This window comes from Pongo abelii, chromosome 11, assembly GCF_028885655.2.
Source record: "Pongo abelii isolate AG06213 chromosome 11, NHGRI_mPonAbe1-v2.0_pri, whole genome shotgun sequence".
In the NCBI taxonomy this organism is placed as follows: domain Eukaryota; kingdom Metazoa; phylum Chordata; class Mammalia; order Primates; family Hominidae; genus Pongo; species Pongo abelii.
In genome coordinates this window covers 139,898,974-139,915,838 of record NC_071996.2, presented here as the reverse complement: position 1 = coordinate 139,915,838, position 16,865 = coordinate 139,898,974, and the positions used below count along the sequence as shown (strand labels likewise).

Here is a 16,865-nt window from a genome sequence, read left to right as displayed (position 1 = left end):
ACCTGAGAACAGGAGACCCCAAAATAACCAGAGAGCAATGGGCCAGGTAATGTGCAGTGGGCCAGGTAAGAATCAAAGCTGAAACTAGGAGGGGTTTGGCCCACCTCAATAGCAGATGAGTGCAAAGGACCCGAATAAGAAAGTGTGAAGGGGCTGGGGCGGTGACCCACCCCAGTGCCTTCCTCCACAGGGCCCATACTACAAAGAAACTCTTGGGAGTTAAATCAAAATTGAACAGGATGAGAAAGGTAAAGATGGAACATAGAGAAGGCCCAGAAGAAATTAGGGGAGGGGACCAGAGCCAGAACATCTCAGAAAGCAAGCCACCGCATTTTTAACATCTATAAAGACAACACAGGAGGGAGCTCTGTGAAACTGGGAAAGCTATCCTGCGCCACACTTCCTTCTAAAAGTATTGGACTATTCACTCATATAAATTTGATCAATGGAAAAGTTCAAGGTCAACGCCCATGCAAAATTGTCATAAGAAAAAAAGAATAAGAAAACATTAACTTCCCAAAAAGACATCTCCACAAAGCAGGTCTATACTGAAACCTATTTCAAAACAGGTTAATATACAGTAAGAGGTCGAGCGCGGTGGTTCATGCCTGTAGTCCCAGCACTTCAGGAGACTGAGGTGGGCGGATCATTTGATCAGGAGTTCCAGACCAGCCTGGCCAACATGGAGGAACACCATCTCTACAAAAATTACAAAAGTTAGCCAGGTGTGATGGCACACACCTGTAATCCCAGCTACTCAGGAGGTTGAGGCAGGAGAATCGCTTGAAGCCAGGGAGGTTGCATGAGCCAAGATTGTGCCAATGCACTCCAGCCTGGGGGTCAGAGCGGGACTCCATCGCAAAAAAAAAAAAGTTAATATACATTAAAAAATTATAGAAGACGTGTGAGAACAGCATAAAATAGAATGAGTAAAACCCAGAAATGAGGTGACAAATCTCAATAAATATAAATAAAGGGGAAAATGTTTTAGAAAAAAATAAATTATAATGAATACAAGAGCAAATAAAGATAATAATGCTTTAGAAATAAAAGGCGAAAAGACAAATTTTTAAAGTAAAATTAGAAATGAAGGATATTAAAAGAATTCAAAAGAGCATATCAAATATTGATGACAGACAAAGAAAATCCAACATACAGATAATACGAGACCCTAAAGAAGAAAATCAAAGCAAAAGAACAGAAAAAATGCAAAGAATTTTGGCTGGCCACAGTGGCTCACACCTGTAATCTCAGCACTCTGGGAGGCTGAGGCAGGAGGATCTCTTGAGACCAGGTATTTGAGATCAGCCTAGCAACATAGCAAGACCCTTTTTCTACAAAATAAAAAATAAAAAGTAGCTGGGCATGGTGACACACACCTGTAGTCCCAGCTACTTAGCAGGCTGAGGCAGGAGGAGCGCTTGAACCTAGGAATTCGAGGTTGCAGTGAGTCAAGATCATACCACTGCCTTCCAGCCTGGGTGAAAGAGCAGGACCTTGTCTCAAATTTTGATTTTATAAATATATATAATTTTAATTCATGAAAATTTCTTTTAGGCCTTTTCCTGTTTAGAAAAAAAAAGTGCAGCTTGCTGCTCATGCTCATTTAAGTAAACATGCTCTTTGAGGCTGAAGCAAATCTGACTGATTTTCAATGTGAAAATAAAATATAAAAACTGTTCTTGGAGTTATTTCTAAACAGAACTAATATCAGAATCTTCTGAATCATCAGAATTGTCTATTTCAGAAAAAATCAGATTCATCAAATAAATCTTCAGCCAACAACCACTGGAAAACGATGTCAAGCTCATGCATAGGAATGCTACGTTTCCTAGGATTTGATATTTTTCGGCAATCAAGAATGACTATATTTCCTAAATGGAAATACCACTAGTGAAAACAGAATGCTATAAATAGAATGATGTCTTTTGTTTCTGAAGTCAGTATACTAGAGCTATGCAAAAACAATAATAAAAACGAGATATTTCGTGGCAAAGTTATCTTGGGGTAAATGCTGCAGCTGAAAGCACCTCTGGCAAGTATTCTCGGGGCAAACGGGAAAAGGGTTTAAATGTTTAAAAAACATTATAACCACATAATGAAAGACAATACTGTCTATTGAGAATATTGACTCAGATTGATCAAGAAGACATTCTAATAAAAGTGCCTTTGGGTATCTGTGTAAAAGAGATCATATGACTTGGAAAGGAAAGAAAATTAGATTACCCTCAGACTTTTCCACAGCAATGCGTTACACCAGAAGTAAATGGAGTAACATATATAAGATACTCAAGGAAAGGAAGCAGGGTCCTAGGATTTTGTACCCAGCCAAGTTTATTTTCAAGTACATAGGACACAAACTGATAAACATGCAAGAACTCAGCAATTATCACCCTGAGCCCTTCCTGAAGAATCTGCTAAGAATGACCTACTGACAGTCAAAAATGACGCGAGACACCTTGGCACGATGATTGATAGTGAGCATTCTCTGTATACCCATAAAACCAAGACAAGGTGAGGGCTTCAGGAGAGAGAGTGCAATGCATAAGAGCTGTGTGCACTGACAACATGGCATTGCAGACTTCCTACCTTAGGGGACTGGGCTCTTGCACAGCTGGGAGCTTCTTCCTGATCACATAAACTCAGGGGGCTTGGGAATGCCCCCCTGCCTCTGGAAAGCACACTGCTCTCAGCACCCAGCTAAGTCATGCCTTGTCATCTTGTCTAAGAAGAGCATTAATGAGATGAGGACCCAGGCACCCTCACTCACCCTTGGGTTCCCTGGTTTTGAATGTATTATCTTGGTTCCTTTTTAACACCTTGACAACAGAGGCATGGCCCAGAGGGTTCCTCTGTTGCCTATTCCGTTGCTCCAGAGGCCAGCACTGCAAAGCCTGAGTGCCCAGAGCCGTTTATTTCTCCTGCTTCTAGAAGATGAGAGAGGATGGATGTGGGCTGTTCCTCCCCAGCCCTTCATCCAGGCAGGGCAGGAGCAGGGATCCCCGGACACAGAACATGGTTGCCCGGATGGATGTCTCCACCAGGCCAGGAATGCTCTGCACAGATCCAGCGTGCTCAGCCGCTGGACACGAAGTTGCTTTTTTTTAGTCTTCAGATTTGTAATCCCACTCTGTCCTCAACACCATTGAACTCCCAGCAGTCATTGGAATCACGAGTCGTTAGAATCACAGCAGGTAAGAGCTACAGGAGACAAGGGGAGGAACAGAGCCAGAGGATGCAAAGCCTGCACTGCAGAGCTGGGGACGACCCCTTCCTCCAGGCCCAGCCCTCGGCTCCCACCAGCCCACCCCCACCACCCACCCCACTGCTTGCTGCACCCCTGCATGGCCACCCTGCTCCAGAACTGGCCCTGTGCCCAGCAGCAAGCACCTGCCACAATCTCAGGTGTGCAAGAAATAGCAAGTTCCTTATTTTCTTTATATCACCTTAATTTGGCTTCACAACCCCCATACTACCAAGGTGATTTAAACTCAGTCCTTCTTGCCAGTCCCCACTCCTGCCCTAGGTATCCTCAAGGCCCCCAGTTCCCAGGTAGCACCAGGGTGCTGCAGAGATATTCTAGGGGCCAGTGCCCATGAAGGCCCCCCAGACCTCCAGGGCCTGGGGCTGGATGCCCGCTGGTCAGGGACCACTGACCAGTCTCTCCTCCCAAGCTCAAGGAATCTCTCCTTCCTCTCGTCCTTCTGAGGCTGCCTCCCTCCAGGATGCCAGGCCTTTACTTACTCTTTCTGTGCCTCAGTTTCCACTACTATGGGATGAGGTAATTACAGTGAATGCCTCACTAAATCGCTGTAAACATTAAGCAAGTGGCTAGATGGAGCACCCCAGGCTGCACCCTGCACGGCATTCAGCTGCCCCTGGCGTGTGGCTGGCGATCTTTGGTGATGCTTGGTGTAAAACCATCACCTCCCTCTCTGCTTTTGTCTTCACGTGGTGCTCTGCCTCTATGCATGTCTGTCTCTGTGTCCAAATTTCTCCTTTTTTACAAGGACACCAGTCCTGTTGGATTTAGGGTCCACTCTAATGACCTCATCTTAATGAAATCTATCTGCAACAACCCTATTTCCAAATAAGGTCGCGTTCTGAGACGCTGGGGATTAAGACTTCCACTTAGAATTGCAAGGGGATTCGATTCCACCTGTCACGCAGCCCCTGTTTGGTTTTCTGCCCCCTTGATCTGGGTTTCCTGGCATTTTCACACCCTCTATCCCAAATGCCTTTTCGTCTGCCACTTTCTTCTTCCCTCCCCTGTGGAAGATCTGATGTCTGTGCCGGGAATCCTGAACTTTCCAAGTTGCAAATGCACGGATGGGAAGGGGCATGGTCTGCGCGGGGCCACTGCAAACACGGGAATGTGCTTTCAGTGCGAGTCTCAGAACTTGGCAGGCAGCCCGGGCTGCTTGTGTCCTTGCCTCTGTTAGAACCAACACCCACTAATTCAACTGAATATAATTTGTTTAAACAAAATCTGTTAGGTTCTAGAAAATATGGTGCGTCTGGAGATGAATACGGGTTTAGATGTCACCTTGAATGTCATGTTTGCTGGCAATGAGCGCTGGATTTAGTGGTTGTTACAGGATCTCTTTCTATTCTAGTGGAGGCTAAATTAACCACTCTTCTATTTATTACCTGCTCATTAAAAAGTGTGGTATCTGAAGCCATAATAGATGCTTTCATTATCACTCATTCTCCCAACCAGTACCCATTGTCCTTGCCAAGGACGTTTTGTTCATGTGGAGGCTCTGAAAGGCTGCCCCCCGCCCCACAACAAAACAGCGGTCACTGTCCGAATTTTAACTCTGATTTTCTTAGCATTTGAAAATGCTTAAAAGCTTGGGATATTTTCAGTGTTTCCTACACACATAAATGTGCATATTGTACTTGCCGTACACGTGTAGCATCCGAAGCTCTGCAGGACCAGGACTCGCTATAGGAAGAAAGCATCAGGGAAAAAAATCCAGACACGGTGATTCATTCATTGAATATTTTTATTCCAGATTCAGATACAAATCAAGAGAGAATCATATGAACCTATAAAGGTCCATCCTCATGACAAATGGAGACAGCCAAACTAATTTTCTTGGTGACCTTATCTAAATTAGTTAGAAAATAACACTTCAGATTTATGACTAGTTACAATTAAGCCCTTTGATATCTTCTAATTAAACCTGTAAAGATTTATTTCTGCATTATTCCTTTGGTAATCTTAAAAATGATAAAAATGTAAATGAATATTACCCTCAAAAGGAGATGTTTCTATTTATCCTAAATTAGACTCATACCCTTCCTTTCAAATGACTGCATTTTACACTCAGATTTATACTGCTCCAATACAAATTCTACATCGATCTTAAATAACTTATTTTTAAAGTTTGCACAAATGTTATACATAATCTATTGGAATATAAATAAAGCAGAGCCCCCTATATTTTAGCCTTTTTTGTGTGTCCTTCTTTTTAGCACTTTGTCCCATTTCACATAACTCAATATTCAAATGTTGTTTTAGAAAGTATTAGGAGGTTAATAATAGTCAACATAATTCCCAGTTTACTCTAGCTAGTAGAGCAGGGCTTTCTTACCTGGATAGTTTTTCTTCAAACCTCTATCTGAGAAAAGGTGTGTTCTTCATAATGACTCTCCTGATAGGATTCTCTTTGCTCTGAAATGTTCAATTTGTATTCTCCGATCATTTTGCAGATGCCAAAATTATGCAGCTCAGACCAGCGCTGTTTTCCATTTATTGTTCCTCTGTTTCTTTTCTCTCCAGGTGAGTACAGCTACCTGGGGACTACTCTTCGCCAGGTATCCATAGAACCCATGCCCTCCCTCCTAGATGTCAGACAGCTCATCACATTGTACGGAATCTGGCCGTTAGGTAAAGACTCGGCGTGCGTGGATGTGCCTTTTCCAAAGCAGCTTGCACTGCTTGCTGGTTTGGACAGTGTGTTCCTGTTTGTCATCAAAAGTACACTGCTGCTTAACTTTTCCTACTGAGAATTCTGAGTGGGCACAGTTTCATTTTGATAGTGCACCCATGAGCACAGAAACTACTACCAGGGAGAGCACTTCTGCACCCTCTTTGTGTGCCTGCTTAGCAGTGCTGGGCTGAAGGACATACGGGCAATGAGCTGGGGAGATAATAGGCAAAGCAAGTACCTGCAATTACGATTAATCAAATTAGAGAATGAGCTAGGGCTACCACTTGCCTTTTACCCACAGGCTCCTATTACTAGGTCCTAAACAGAGGCAGCCTTTCAGGAGTCAGTGCAAGTGTGTTTCATGGATCTAAAGGATCACCTTTAAGGCCCTGCCAGTTTTCACCGAAGTCTACTCTCACTGCTAAATGAGGTTCAATTGTGACTTTTTTCAGACAGACACACTAGAGCTCTGTGGTGTGCAGGTGGTGCAGGAAAGATGGGCTCTCCGTAACACAGATATCTGCGGCTCACGTTCGCTTTTTTCTTTTTTTTTTTTATGGCTTTGATATGTGTATGACCTGAATCACCAGGGGCAGGGATGGCAACTCCAGCCAGGAGTTTCAGTTCTGACAACAACTCTCAAATAGAAATCACCTTCTGGGTGTTTAATTTGCTTTAAAATGAGATGGGAGTAGTTCAAACCCTCATTGTTCCACTTTGACTTCAGAACTTAAGCCTACTGGCAAGAAATAGTTAATTCCTCTTCTAAATTAATGTCAGAAGTAGTAAATGGAATTTGGGGTTAATATGCATTTATATATATATAATACATATGTTTTATATAATAGCATGTAATTTATATTATATATAACAAATATATCATATTTGAGGGGCAACATAATTTGTGGTCAACAGAATAAATGTATAGATGTCAATGGAAATAAAATAGAGGAGACCTCACACTTCCTTGAAGCATCGTGGAAGGCAGTAAGACAGAAAGCACCAAGAGGCCAGGCGCGGTGGCTCATGCATGTAATCCCAGCACTTTGGGAAGCCAGTGTGGGCGGATCACCTGAGGTCGTGTTCGAGAGCAGCCTGGCCAACATGGTGAAACCCCGTCTCTGCTAAAAATACAAAAAAAAAAAAAAAAATAGCCGGGTGTGGTGGCAGGTGCCTGTAATCCCAGCTACTCAGGAGGCTGAGGCTAGAAAATTGCTGGAACCCGGGATCATGCCATTGCACTCCGGCCTGGGTGACAAGAGTGAAACTCCATCGAAAGAAAGAGAGAAAGAGAGAGAGAGAGAGAGAAAGAGAGAGAGAGACAAAGAGAGAGAGAGGAGGAGGAGGGAGGGAGGGAGGGAGAGGGACAGGGAGGGAAGCAGGAAATAGAAAGAACCAAGAGCCAACAAGTTTGGAAGGGAACGCCTCCCTAATGAGGTTGGTGTATTTCACAGCTGCAAAGGATACAAGGTGGTATCTGTGGTTTCCAAGCTGGCTTTGAACACACCACAGAAGGGCCCTCAGGAAGCACCCCACCTGCACCCTCCCTTTCTCACTGAGGAACCTACTGTCAGAAAGGGCTGCAGAGTCCTCCGGAGAGCAGAGCTGGCTGGGGCATTTGTTCTCATGGCAGGGCATGTGTGCCAGGTGTTTGGAATGCATAGAAACATTAGGCAGATGAATTGTGTGCACAGTTAAGCTTTTGGGAGGCTGATTTACATTTCATACATTAAAATAACATCCTGTTATAAAAGGGAATGTTTGGGGGCTCCAGTTGTTTCGATCACCTTGATGGTGGCCGCTGCCCAGACTAAAAACCCAGCCACTCAGCAGAGGACCTTGAGAACATCTCCTGGCCGCTTACATACTTGTCCAGGAGACACCGGCTGCAGCCTGGGGCTAGGGCTTAGACTCCGAAACCACCTTGGTAGAGAAGACGAAGCCCAGGAAGTATCTGGTCAGCATCCACCCACCCTCCTGGAGGTATTACTGCCACGTAGAGATAAGGGAGAAGTGAAGGGTGGGGGCATGCTCACAGAGCAGAAACCGCGTCCACTGTTTCATCTCCCACCAAACCCCTCCAGGTGGACGTGGTCCAGCTTTTACTGATTCATAAGCAGTTCCAAGACGCAGAGGCACTTCCTTGGAGTCACAGGGCTAGGAAGGGGCTAAACTGGGTTGAGGACACAGAACACTGGCCTCCTTGTTATCTCTTAATCCTCGGAAAGTTGAACAGGGCTCAGGTGCGAAAACTGGAACCATACTGTGTCTCTTGGTAGCTCTACAAGAGGGGCAGGAAGAGCTGTGGACACTGGCACATGTGTGTCCTGCCAGCTCCTGGGCCCTCTGCCCACCTTTGCCCTCCCTGAGGTCAGCCAGGCCCCAGTTGAAGAGGCCTCCCTGGGACCACCCTTTTCACCTCTCTGGGTGACCTTGGTGACCACCCCCTTTCTCTGGAAGGCCACTGCCTGTGTCACTGCCATACACTCTCCTGGGTCCACCCACCCACCCTTGCTCCTCTGCCTCCTGCTGCCCCCTGCCAATCCAAGGCTCTGTCCTCAGCACTGTTCTCTCCTCGCTCCACCGCTCCCAGAAACCTCTCCCGGCCCCCTGGCTTCAGCCAGCACCCCTGGCACCTGCAGTCCCCGACCACCTTTCAGGGCCCCTGACCGCTGGCTCCTCACCCCTCCCTGTGCCAGCCTGGCTTCCCGGCCCCACATGAAGCCTGCCCACACACCCCCTCACCGCACGCTACCGTTCTGCCCATTCCTCGGAGGCCGGCCCAGGTGCCACCTCCTCCTGGAAGTCCAGCCTGAGTCCCCCACAGGGAGCAGTTTCCTCTGAACTCCCTGTAGCTCTCCTGGACCTTCGCACCGCTTGCCTCCCGTTCTCGTTATGGCAACTCAGGTTAAGCTCCGCCCCTGGCCTGAACTCTCCACAGCAAATCCTGAGTCTTTTCCACATTTGTGTCACTCCCCGCCACAGTCCCCACTCCCACAGACCCCCACACTAGCTCCCAGCCAGGGATAGCACAGAGCAGCCTTCCATACCAGGTGTCCAACGCAGGACAAATGAATGTCATCTCTCTCCTGTTGTGGAAAACAGTCTCTCCTTTATCCCATTAGATTGCTGCAGCGCCTACTAACCACATAAAAAGCATGCTCATTGAGTTACATGGTAAAGAGAATTTGCTCAAAACTATTTTCCAAGTTTATGTGGAGAATGGTAGGTAACCATAAAAATTACGTGTCTAATCATCACTTAAATTTTCTGTATCTTTTCAATTATACAAGAAAAAAGAAAAGCATAATCATTATATTGACATTTACAGATTATCAAAAAGAGCCCATTAAGTGACAGAACGCAAACTAACATGATAGTAAATGATTTGATCACAGCACTTTCCAGAATTTAATCCCATTCACTTTTTAGTTGCTTTGTGCCCAATACCTGCTCTGCTTGTGTTCTCTGCAATGGAGAATACTCACACCTGAGGCCCCTTCTGGGCACTAAGGAAATTGATAGTGTGGTGGAGAACACAGGGCATGAACCTCTGAATGACTCCAATAATTCAAGTCACTTCATTATCAAGTGTCAGGTTAACTCTGCCGCTACTGACAGCTAGAAACCAGGGCAGGAGAAAGAAGTTCAGGCTACTGCTGCCTGGATCTCCATCTTCCCTTTATCTCACAACAATCACTAAATGGTAGGCAAGAGGGTTGCAGGGAAATAAACACTTAGTCAACCTTATTGTCTATGTCTCCACATTCCTCTTCCCAAGCTTTCAAAGAATTTAATGCTGCTGCCGACAAGCAGAGAAAGCATTCAAAAAAAAAAAAACCAGCCAGAGGTAGGCTATTGCAGGAATGCTCTTTAAAATTATGATTTTAGGGGAAATACTGATGTGGAGAGGGGGAGAAGAAGGGTATTAAGGACCCGCAGAGACCCTATGGCTCTACCACGAGCCCTGACATACAAATTAAAGGTGCCACAGAGCCGGCTGGGATGGAGGCGTGTCTCTGATTTGAAATGCTTTCGACGCCTTTATCACTGTTGCAGAAAGTGGGGTCACACGATGCAGTTTTGACCTTGAGTTATCCTAGTTGAAGAACCACTGATTTTCTTGGCAGAACATTAGCAACTTTGCCTCTGCCTTTTTTAGGTTCTGCAGCAGTGCATGAGAAAGCTCCTTTGGTGAAATCGCTACTGTTAGCCGGGCCGTCCGGGGTAGGGAAGAAAATGCTGGTCCATGCCATCTGCACCGAAACGGGAGCCAACCTCTTCAACTTGTCCTCCTCTAACATTGCTGGGAAATACCCTGGCAAAAGTGGCCTCCAAATGATGCTGCATGCAGTCTTCAAGGTATTGATTACATTTCTTGGTTTCCAACTCTCCTCCCTCTTTAAAATTACATTTTCAAACCCTGCAGATAATTTCCATTGGCAGACAAGCATGACTCTCTTAAATTTCCTCATTGTCTACTCCTGCAAATTACTTCATTATTGCGTATGGCCAAACACACACAATTAGAAACAACTTTTTCTTTCCATAAGCACCCTACTGTGCCATTCCAATCACCCTCCCTCTGCCACAGGAACCCTTCTGGAAATGCTTTCATGTCTCATTGAAAATTAAACCCACAATTTCTTTGTTCGGCCCACCTCACTGTAATAATTGGCATCAGGTAGAGATATTTGCATTATTTGGATTCTTCCTCACATGACATGAGTTGCCAAGGTATGGCACCTTCTGTGCTTCTATGCACTCCTCACGCAGGTGTGATGGAAAAGCCTGCAGGCACCTAAGCCGACCAGAGTAATGTAAAGACGTGGTGATATCACAGGATCCGAGCAGCTCTGTGATCTTAGCTAAGCTCCTAGCTTCCCTGGGTCTCCATTTTATCATCACAAAATGAATGTGTTTGAAAGAACTTTGATACAGAATATTTTATATTTAGTATCAAGGCTTTACAAAATTTAATTTCTACTTGGTTGAGAACCTCCAGGTTAGCCTTATGCTATTCATTTCAGTTACTGCCGTGCCAGCTTTTACTGTATCAAAACCTACATGGTGGCAAACACTGTCCCATATTGGAGGCTAGGTGTTGGCTCTGTATCTGCTTTCTAAGGGGCTCTAAAGCATGAGAGATGCTCATCAAGAGGCAGTTTACAGGAATGATAAACGGACAGGAATGTCTCCTTAGTGTCATGCTAATACACTGAAAAACAAGGGAGCGACAGCAGTAGGATTTCTTCCCTTAGCCACGTGATCCCTCCCACTGCAGCGACTTAGGACATCCCACTCTCCTTTTCTCTCGTGCTTGTAAGGAAGGAGTTCAGAGAGGAATTTGTGGAGTATACAATGTGTAACCACCATTGTCGTGCACTTTATGGTCATTGTACAACTTTTTTTTGAAATTTATATTCAAGTCATTTACCTACAGTTGATGCTTGAACAACACAGGGGTTGGGGGGCTAATCCCCTGTGCAGTTGAAAATCCACATATAGCTTTTGATTCCCTAAAAGTCTAATTACCAATAGCCTACTGTTGACTGGAAGCCTTCCTGATAACAGAAACAGTTGAATAACACGTATTTTGTATGGTGTATGTATTATACACTGTATTCTTATAATCAGCTGGAGCAAAGAAAATATTAAGAAAACCATAAAGAAGAAAAAATCTATTTACTATTCATTAAGTGGAAGTGGGTCATCATAGAGGTCTTCATCTTTGTCTTCTTTACATTGAGGAGGCTGAGGAGAAGGAGGAAGAAGAGGAGGAGTTAGCCTTGCTGTCTTAAGGGTGGCAGAGATGGAAGAAAATCTATGTATACATGCACCCACACAGTTCAAATGAGTGTTGTTTAAGTGTCAACTGTACCTTTCATTGGGTTATTGTTTTCATTGGTTCATTTCATTGTTTAGGTTAATTTCATATTTTTTAGTATTTCAAAATTTCTGAGAATTTTGAGGAGCTCTCCAACTATATGCATTTCTGTATTTCTCCCTGTAGTACTGTCAGTTGCTTCATATATGTTGAAGCACTGTTATGAGATACATCCACGTTTAGGATTGTTATGTCTTCCTTCCTGGCTGATTATTTTATCATTATGAAATGACCCTTTTTGTCCTGGAAATACTCCATGTCTTGAAATCTACCTGGTCTGATACTAATGGAGCCACATCAGCTTTCTTATGCTGAGTGTATACGGTATATTTTTATGCTGTTTTATTTCCAATATGTCTGTGTCTTTATAGTTAAAGTGCATTTCTTATGGATAGCACATAGTTGGGTTTTGCTTTCTTATTCAATCTGACAACATATGTCATTTAACTGGAACATTTGCTCCGTTTATTTTTATATGCAATTATTTAGATGACTGAGTTCCGTCTACCATTTTGCCATTTGTTCTCCATTTGTTCCATTCCTCTTTCATTCAACTTCTCTTTTCCCGCCTTCTTTTTGGTCTCTTTTTATTTTCCTTTTTAGTGGTGGCCTACGGATTACTGTAGTCATTCTTAACTTATCACAGGCTATGTAGAATTAATATGGTATTTTACATAAAATATGAGAATCTTGTGACAACATAATCCATTTATTATCTCTGTCCTTCATTTTCATATTATACATTTTACATCTATAAATGTTATATATGCCACAATAGAATGTTATTTTTGCATTTCACAGTCATTTGTCTTTTTAAAAAATTGAGAGAAGGAATATAGTCTTTTATACATCTCCATATATTTGCCATTTTTAGTACTCTCTTTGTTTCTGTCAAGTTAAGTTTTCAGCTGGTATCATTTCCCTTTCAGCTAAAGAACTTCCTTTAGCATTTATTTTAGTGTAGATCTGCTGGCAACAAGTTTTCTTGGCCTTTATTTTATTTATCTTAAAATATTTTTACATTGCCTCCATTTTTGCAGGATATTTTTGCTGGATATAGAATTCTGGGTTGACCTTTTTTTCAGCACTTTTAAGACATTATTCCATTGTCTTCTGGCCTTCATTGTTTCTTATGAAAAGTTAGCAAATTTTTTAATTATTTACCTCCTGTGTGTAATGTGTAGATAAATAATTCTATCTCCTGTGTAATCTCCTGTGTCATTATTCTCTGAATGGTTATAAGATTTTCTCTTTGTTTTGATTTTCATCAGTTTGACTATGATGTGTCTAAGCATTCTTGTTTGGTTTTTGTTGTTGTTGTTGTATTTATACTGCTTGTAGCTCACTGTGGTCATTGAATCTGTAAACATATGTTTTAAATCAAATTTAGAAACTTTGGGCCATTATTTTCTCCAATTTGTATTTACTTCATTCTCTGTCTCCTCTCCTTCTGAGGCTCTAATTATATACACATTTGACTGCTTGATATTGCTCCACAAGTCACTGAGGTTCTCTGTTCTTTCTAGTTCCCACATTGGATATTAATCTGTATTCAAATTTACCTATCCTTTCTTCTACCATCTCTAATCTGCTCTTAAGCAGATTAGATTTGCCATTTTTTAGTACTCTCTTTGTTTCTGTCAAGTTAAGTTTTACCTAGTATCATTTCCCTTTGTCAAGTTAGGTTTTCACCTGGTATCATTTCCCTTTCAGCTGAAGAACTTCCTTTAGCATTTATTTTAGTGTAGATCTGCTGGCAACAAATTTTCTTTTTTCTGATCTTCTTATTTTTTATTTCTGATCTTCTTTTGCTTTTCAGTTCTAGCACTTACATTTGCTTATTACTCGTTTTCATTTCTCTGCTGTAGTTCTCTATCCACCCATTTCATATGACCATCTTTTTTCCTTCAAGTCTTTGAACTTAATTGCCTTAGAGTCCTTATGTGCTCATTTCAAAACGGGGTCATCATGGGGCCTATTTCTATTTGACTGCTTTTCCCTTGACCATGTGTCACATTTCTCTGTTTTTTCATCTGATTGATAATTCTTATTGTATATTAGACATTGTGGATGGTACATTGTGGAGCCTCTGAAGCAAGAGGGGCTTTGTTCTAGCAGGCAGTTATATTACTGGCTGATCAGCTTGAACTTGCAGAGACTTCGTTTTCCATTTTGTTAATATGGGTCTATTTTGACTTTGTCTGTGGTCCAAAGCAAATCTCTTAGTCCTGGAATATGGTCTTTACTCCAGGGTTTCAATGGAAAGCCTGTTTACCAAGCTCCTCTGACTTGGCAGTAGCTGAGGAATGTGCCCTGTTCTCTTTGTTTTTCATCTATTGCTTTTCACTGAGCTTCTTGGAATCTTCCCCCACGCAAGCACACATCTAAAGTTAGCCAGTGATTTGAAGGTGAGCTGGAATTTGAAGACAGGCAGCCTGACTTGTGGCCTCCATGTGCTTAACTATCAAGCTGTAAGCACTAAGTTCTTCAGAGGAAAGGTAAAATGAACCCATCCTCTTGCCCAAAAGAACACCTCAATTTGTTCATTCTAAACATCAAATTTTGTTGACATTTGTCAAGTAACAGACAGAAGCACATAAATATAAAAATATTAGTGTTTTGTAAGCATCTATATATCCCAGACTGTTGCATACATCACTATGTATTAACTCACTCAGTCCTTACAACAACTCTATGAGGTAGGCACTACTATCATTATACCCATTTTACTGATAAGAAAACTGAGGCACAAATCATTTTAGTAATTTTCCCGGTTGCAGTGCAATGATAGGCTCTCACACAGTCTGGCTCCAGAGCCTCCAAGTTTCAAAACTGCATTATATGGCCACTCACTGAAATAGGGCTGAATTAAGTATCCGTTTTCTGACTCACCAAACAGTTTAGTAGCTCCTGGTGTGAATCTAGGACAGAGCAAGGATGTGATCTTTCTGTTCTCACTCTAGGAAAGTCTTTGTTCCTGCTGCTGAGAGATTTTGTCTTGATACCAGATAAGCGATCTTTGTGCTTATTAGAATTATCACAAACTGGCATTGTGTGGACTGCAAAATGCTGGGTGTCAAATTATTAAAATGTGGAGCACCACATTCACCCACCTGGGCCACTTCATGTCAGAGTGCCTGACATACACCTCATTAAACTTCACCTTTCTTGTGTATATAACTGATTAATGAAAGACCCAGAGGTCTCAGGAGTGGGAGTCAATCAATTAAAAATTGTGTGCGGTGAGGCTGCCATGTCCCAGTGTGATTGACAGAGCAACTATCTGCATTGCAAAGAGGTATTTGCTTTTAATTAACCAAAGGCAAGCGGGACAGGATGCTTGTGCTAGTAAGTTGATGGCAGGAAGCTGGAGTGCCTGACTGTGCCGTGTGAGCTGCAGAACACCGGCCGTGGCTCGAGGGCAGCAAAATATGGTTCATGGCATTTGCAGGAGAAGGTGAAATAACGGAAGGGCCTGATTCCTCATGGAGTCTTCCTATAGAGAAGTCCTGTTACCGAGTTAATCTCGAGAAGGTAAATAATGCAGCTACTGGGAAATGCTCGTCATTTCTCACTTCAGGCAGGTGGCATTCGCCTAACTCACAGCACCGTGGAAGCGCGCAGGGAAAATGAGTCTCTGATTTATTTCACAACCGTAAATTCAAATCCATTTTGTGAACATTGTGTTTGGAGGATTTCTTTATTTTACACACAGTAACTAATGGAGTAATGAGTGAGGGGTGAGGGGAAGCGTTTCCTTTTTAAGAAATGTGTCTACAAGTAAATGACTATTATTTCAGATTCCCTATACTACTAAAGCTATACATAGAAAAGAATATGCATATCTTGGAAATATAAGGAATATCGTATTTGTCTAACCAATTAAGAAATATTTGACAAATGATGAACATGCAATAAACATTTCACAGGTGAAAGAAGTTATAAGGCAGGGCTGTTGCCTACCACCCACCCCAGGTACCAGCCTCCTTGAGTCTGTATAATAGTAAATCAGGGGACAGTGGAGCGGGAAGGGCTTTTTCTGACCTCTGCCCTGGAGCCAGGCACGTGCTAAGGCGTTTTACACATACTTTCTCTTCTAATTGCATCAAAGCTCTGATGAGGTATGAATTAACGTGCCCATTTTACAGATAAGAAAACTGACACTCAGAGTGCTGAATTTCAACAAAAATGCAAGAGAATCAGAGGACTGACCTCTGGATTTCAGTCCAGGTCAGGCCCCAAGACCATCGCATGGCCCCCAGCTGGCCTCTGGGGAAGCATCAGCTCCGCATGCCCCACCCTGTGGGAGGCTGTGCCCTCCACAAGACACAGGGGCAAGGCCATTCCTGGGCCAGTGAGTCTGCTGGGAATATCCCAGTGTGAGAAGATGAAGCAACTGAAAGCCATTCTGCTTCTTCCTGCATCCGCCTTGCCAGTGAGCATGGCCCTAACCCTCCAGACCTCTCATTAGAGAGAGGCAAGGGAAGGCCAGGGCAGAGCGTAGGGAAGGAGGCTGGAGCAGAGGATGCTTCCGTGGCCCCCTGGATCTGTGGCGAGGGTCCTCTCTGCCTCTGGAGGTTCTTAGGTTCTGCTTTCCTCGCCTCTGCTTGGTGACCTGGCCCCTGAGGGCTGAGTTAGAATGAGGACCTGGGAGAACAGGGTCGAGGCAGTGTCAGCTGTAGGACACGTGACCCACAGTGGTCTGCAGCATCTGGACAAAAGGGACCCTCGATGCTCTTGTGTCCCAGTACCATCCACCCGGCTCCTCTGTGGGCTCACAGCCAGCAGCCTTACGGCAGCACACCAAGAGCTCTTGCCCAGATGTGGTGTGTGGTGGTGTAGACAGCTAGTTCAGGTGTCAGCAGGGGTGCCTGGCCAATTTCTGTAGCTCATAAAAGGTATGTTTCTGTAGCTCATAGAAGAAGACTTGTCTTCCTGATTAATAACCCAGACAAAGACATTGCTGCTATTTGTGGTTGATTTTATTTTAAAAAAAAACACACACACAGACACACAGAGATGTACAATTAGTGTAATAC

At 43.5% G+C, this 16,865-nt stretch overlaps 1 protein-coding gene across 5 annotated transcripts in view; it reads left to right on the top strand.

The window, feature by feature from the left end:
- Positions 1-16,865, top strand: part of IQCA1 (IQ motif containing with AAA domain 1) — a 170,252-nt gene that overhangs the window by 122,586 nt on the left and 30,801 nt on the right. For 3 of the 5 annotated variants that reach the window (XM_009238278.3, XM_024243837.3, XM_054550023.2), the window contains exons 14-15: positions 5,789-5,896; positions 10,102-10,301. In XM_009238278.3, coding sequence (XP_009236553.3) covers positions 5,789-5,896; positions 10,102-10,301 — 308 coding nt within the window. The remainder of the gene's footprint in view (positions 1-5,788; positions 5,897-10,101; positions 10,302-16,865) is intronic. The other 2 variants (XM_063713148.1, XM_054550024.2) reach the window with 1 other exon arrangement.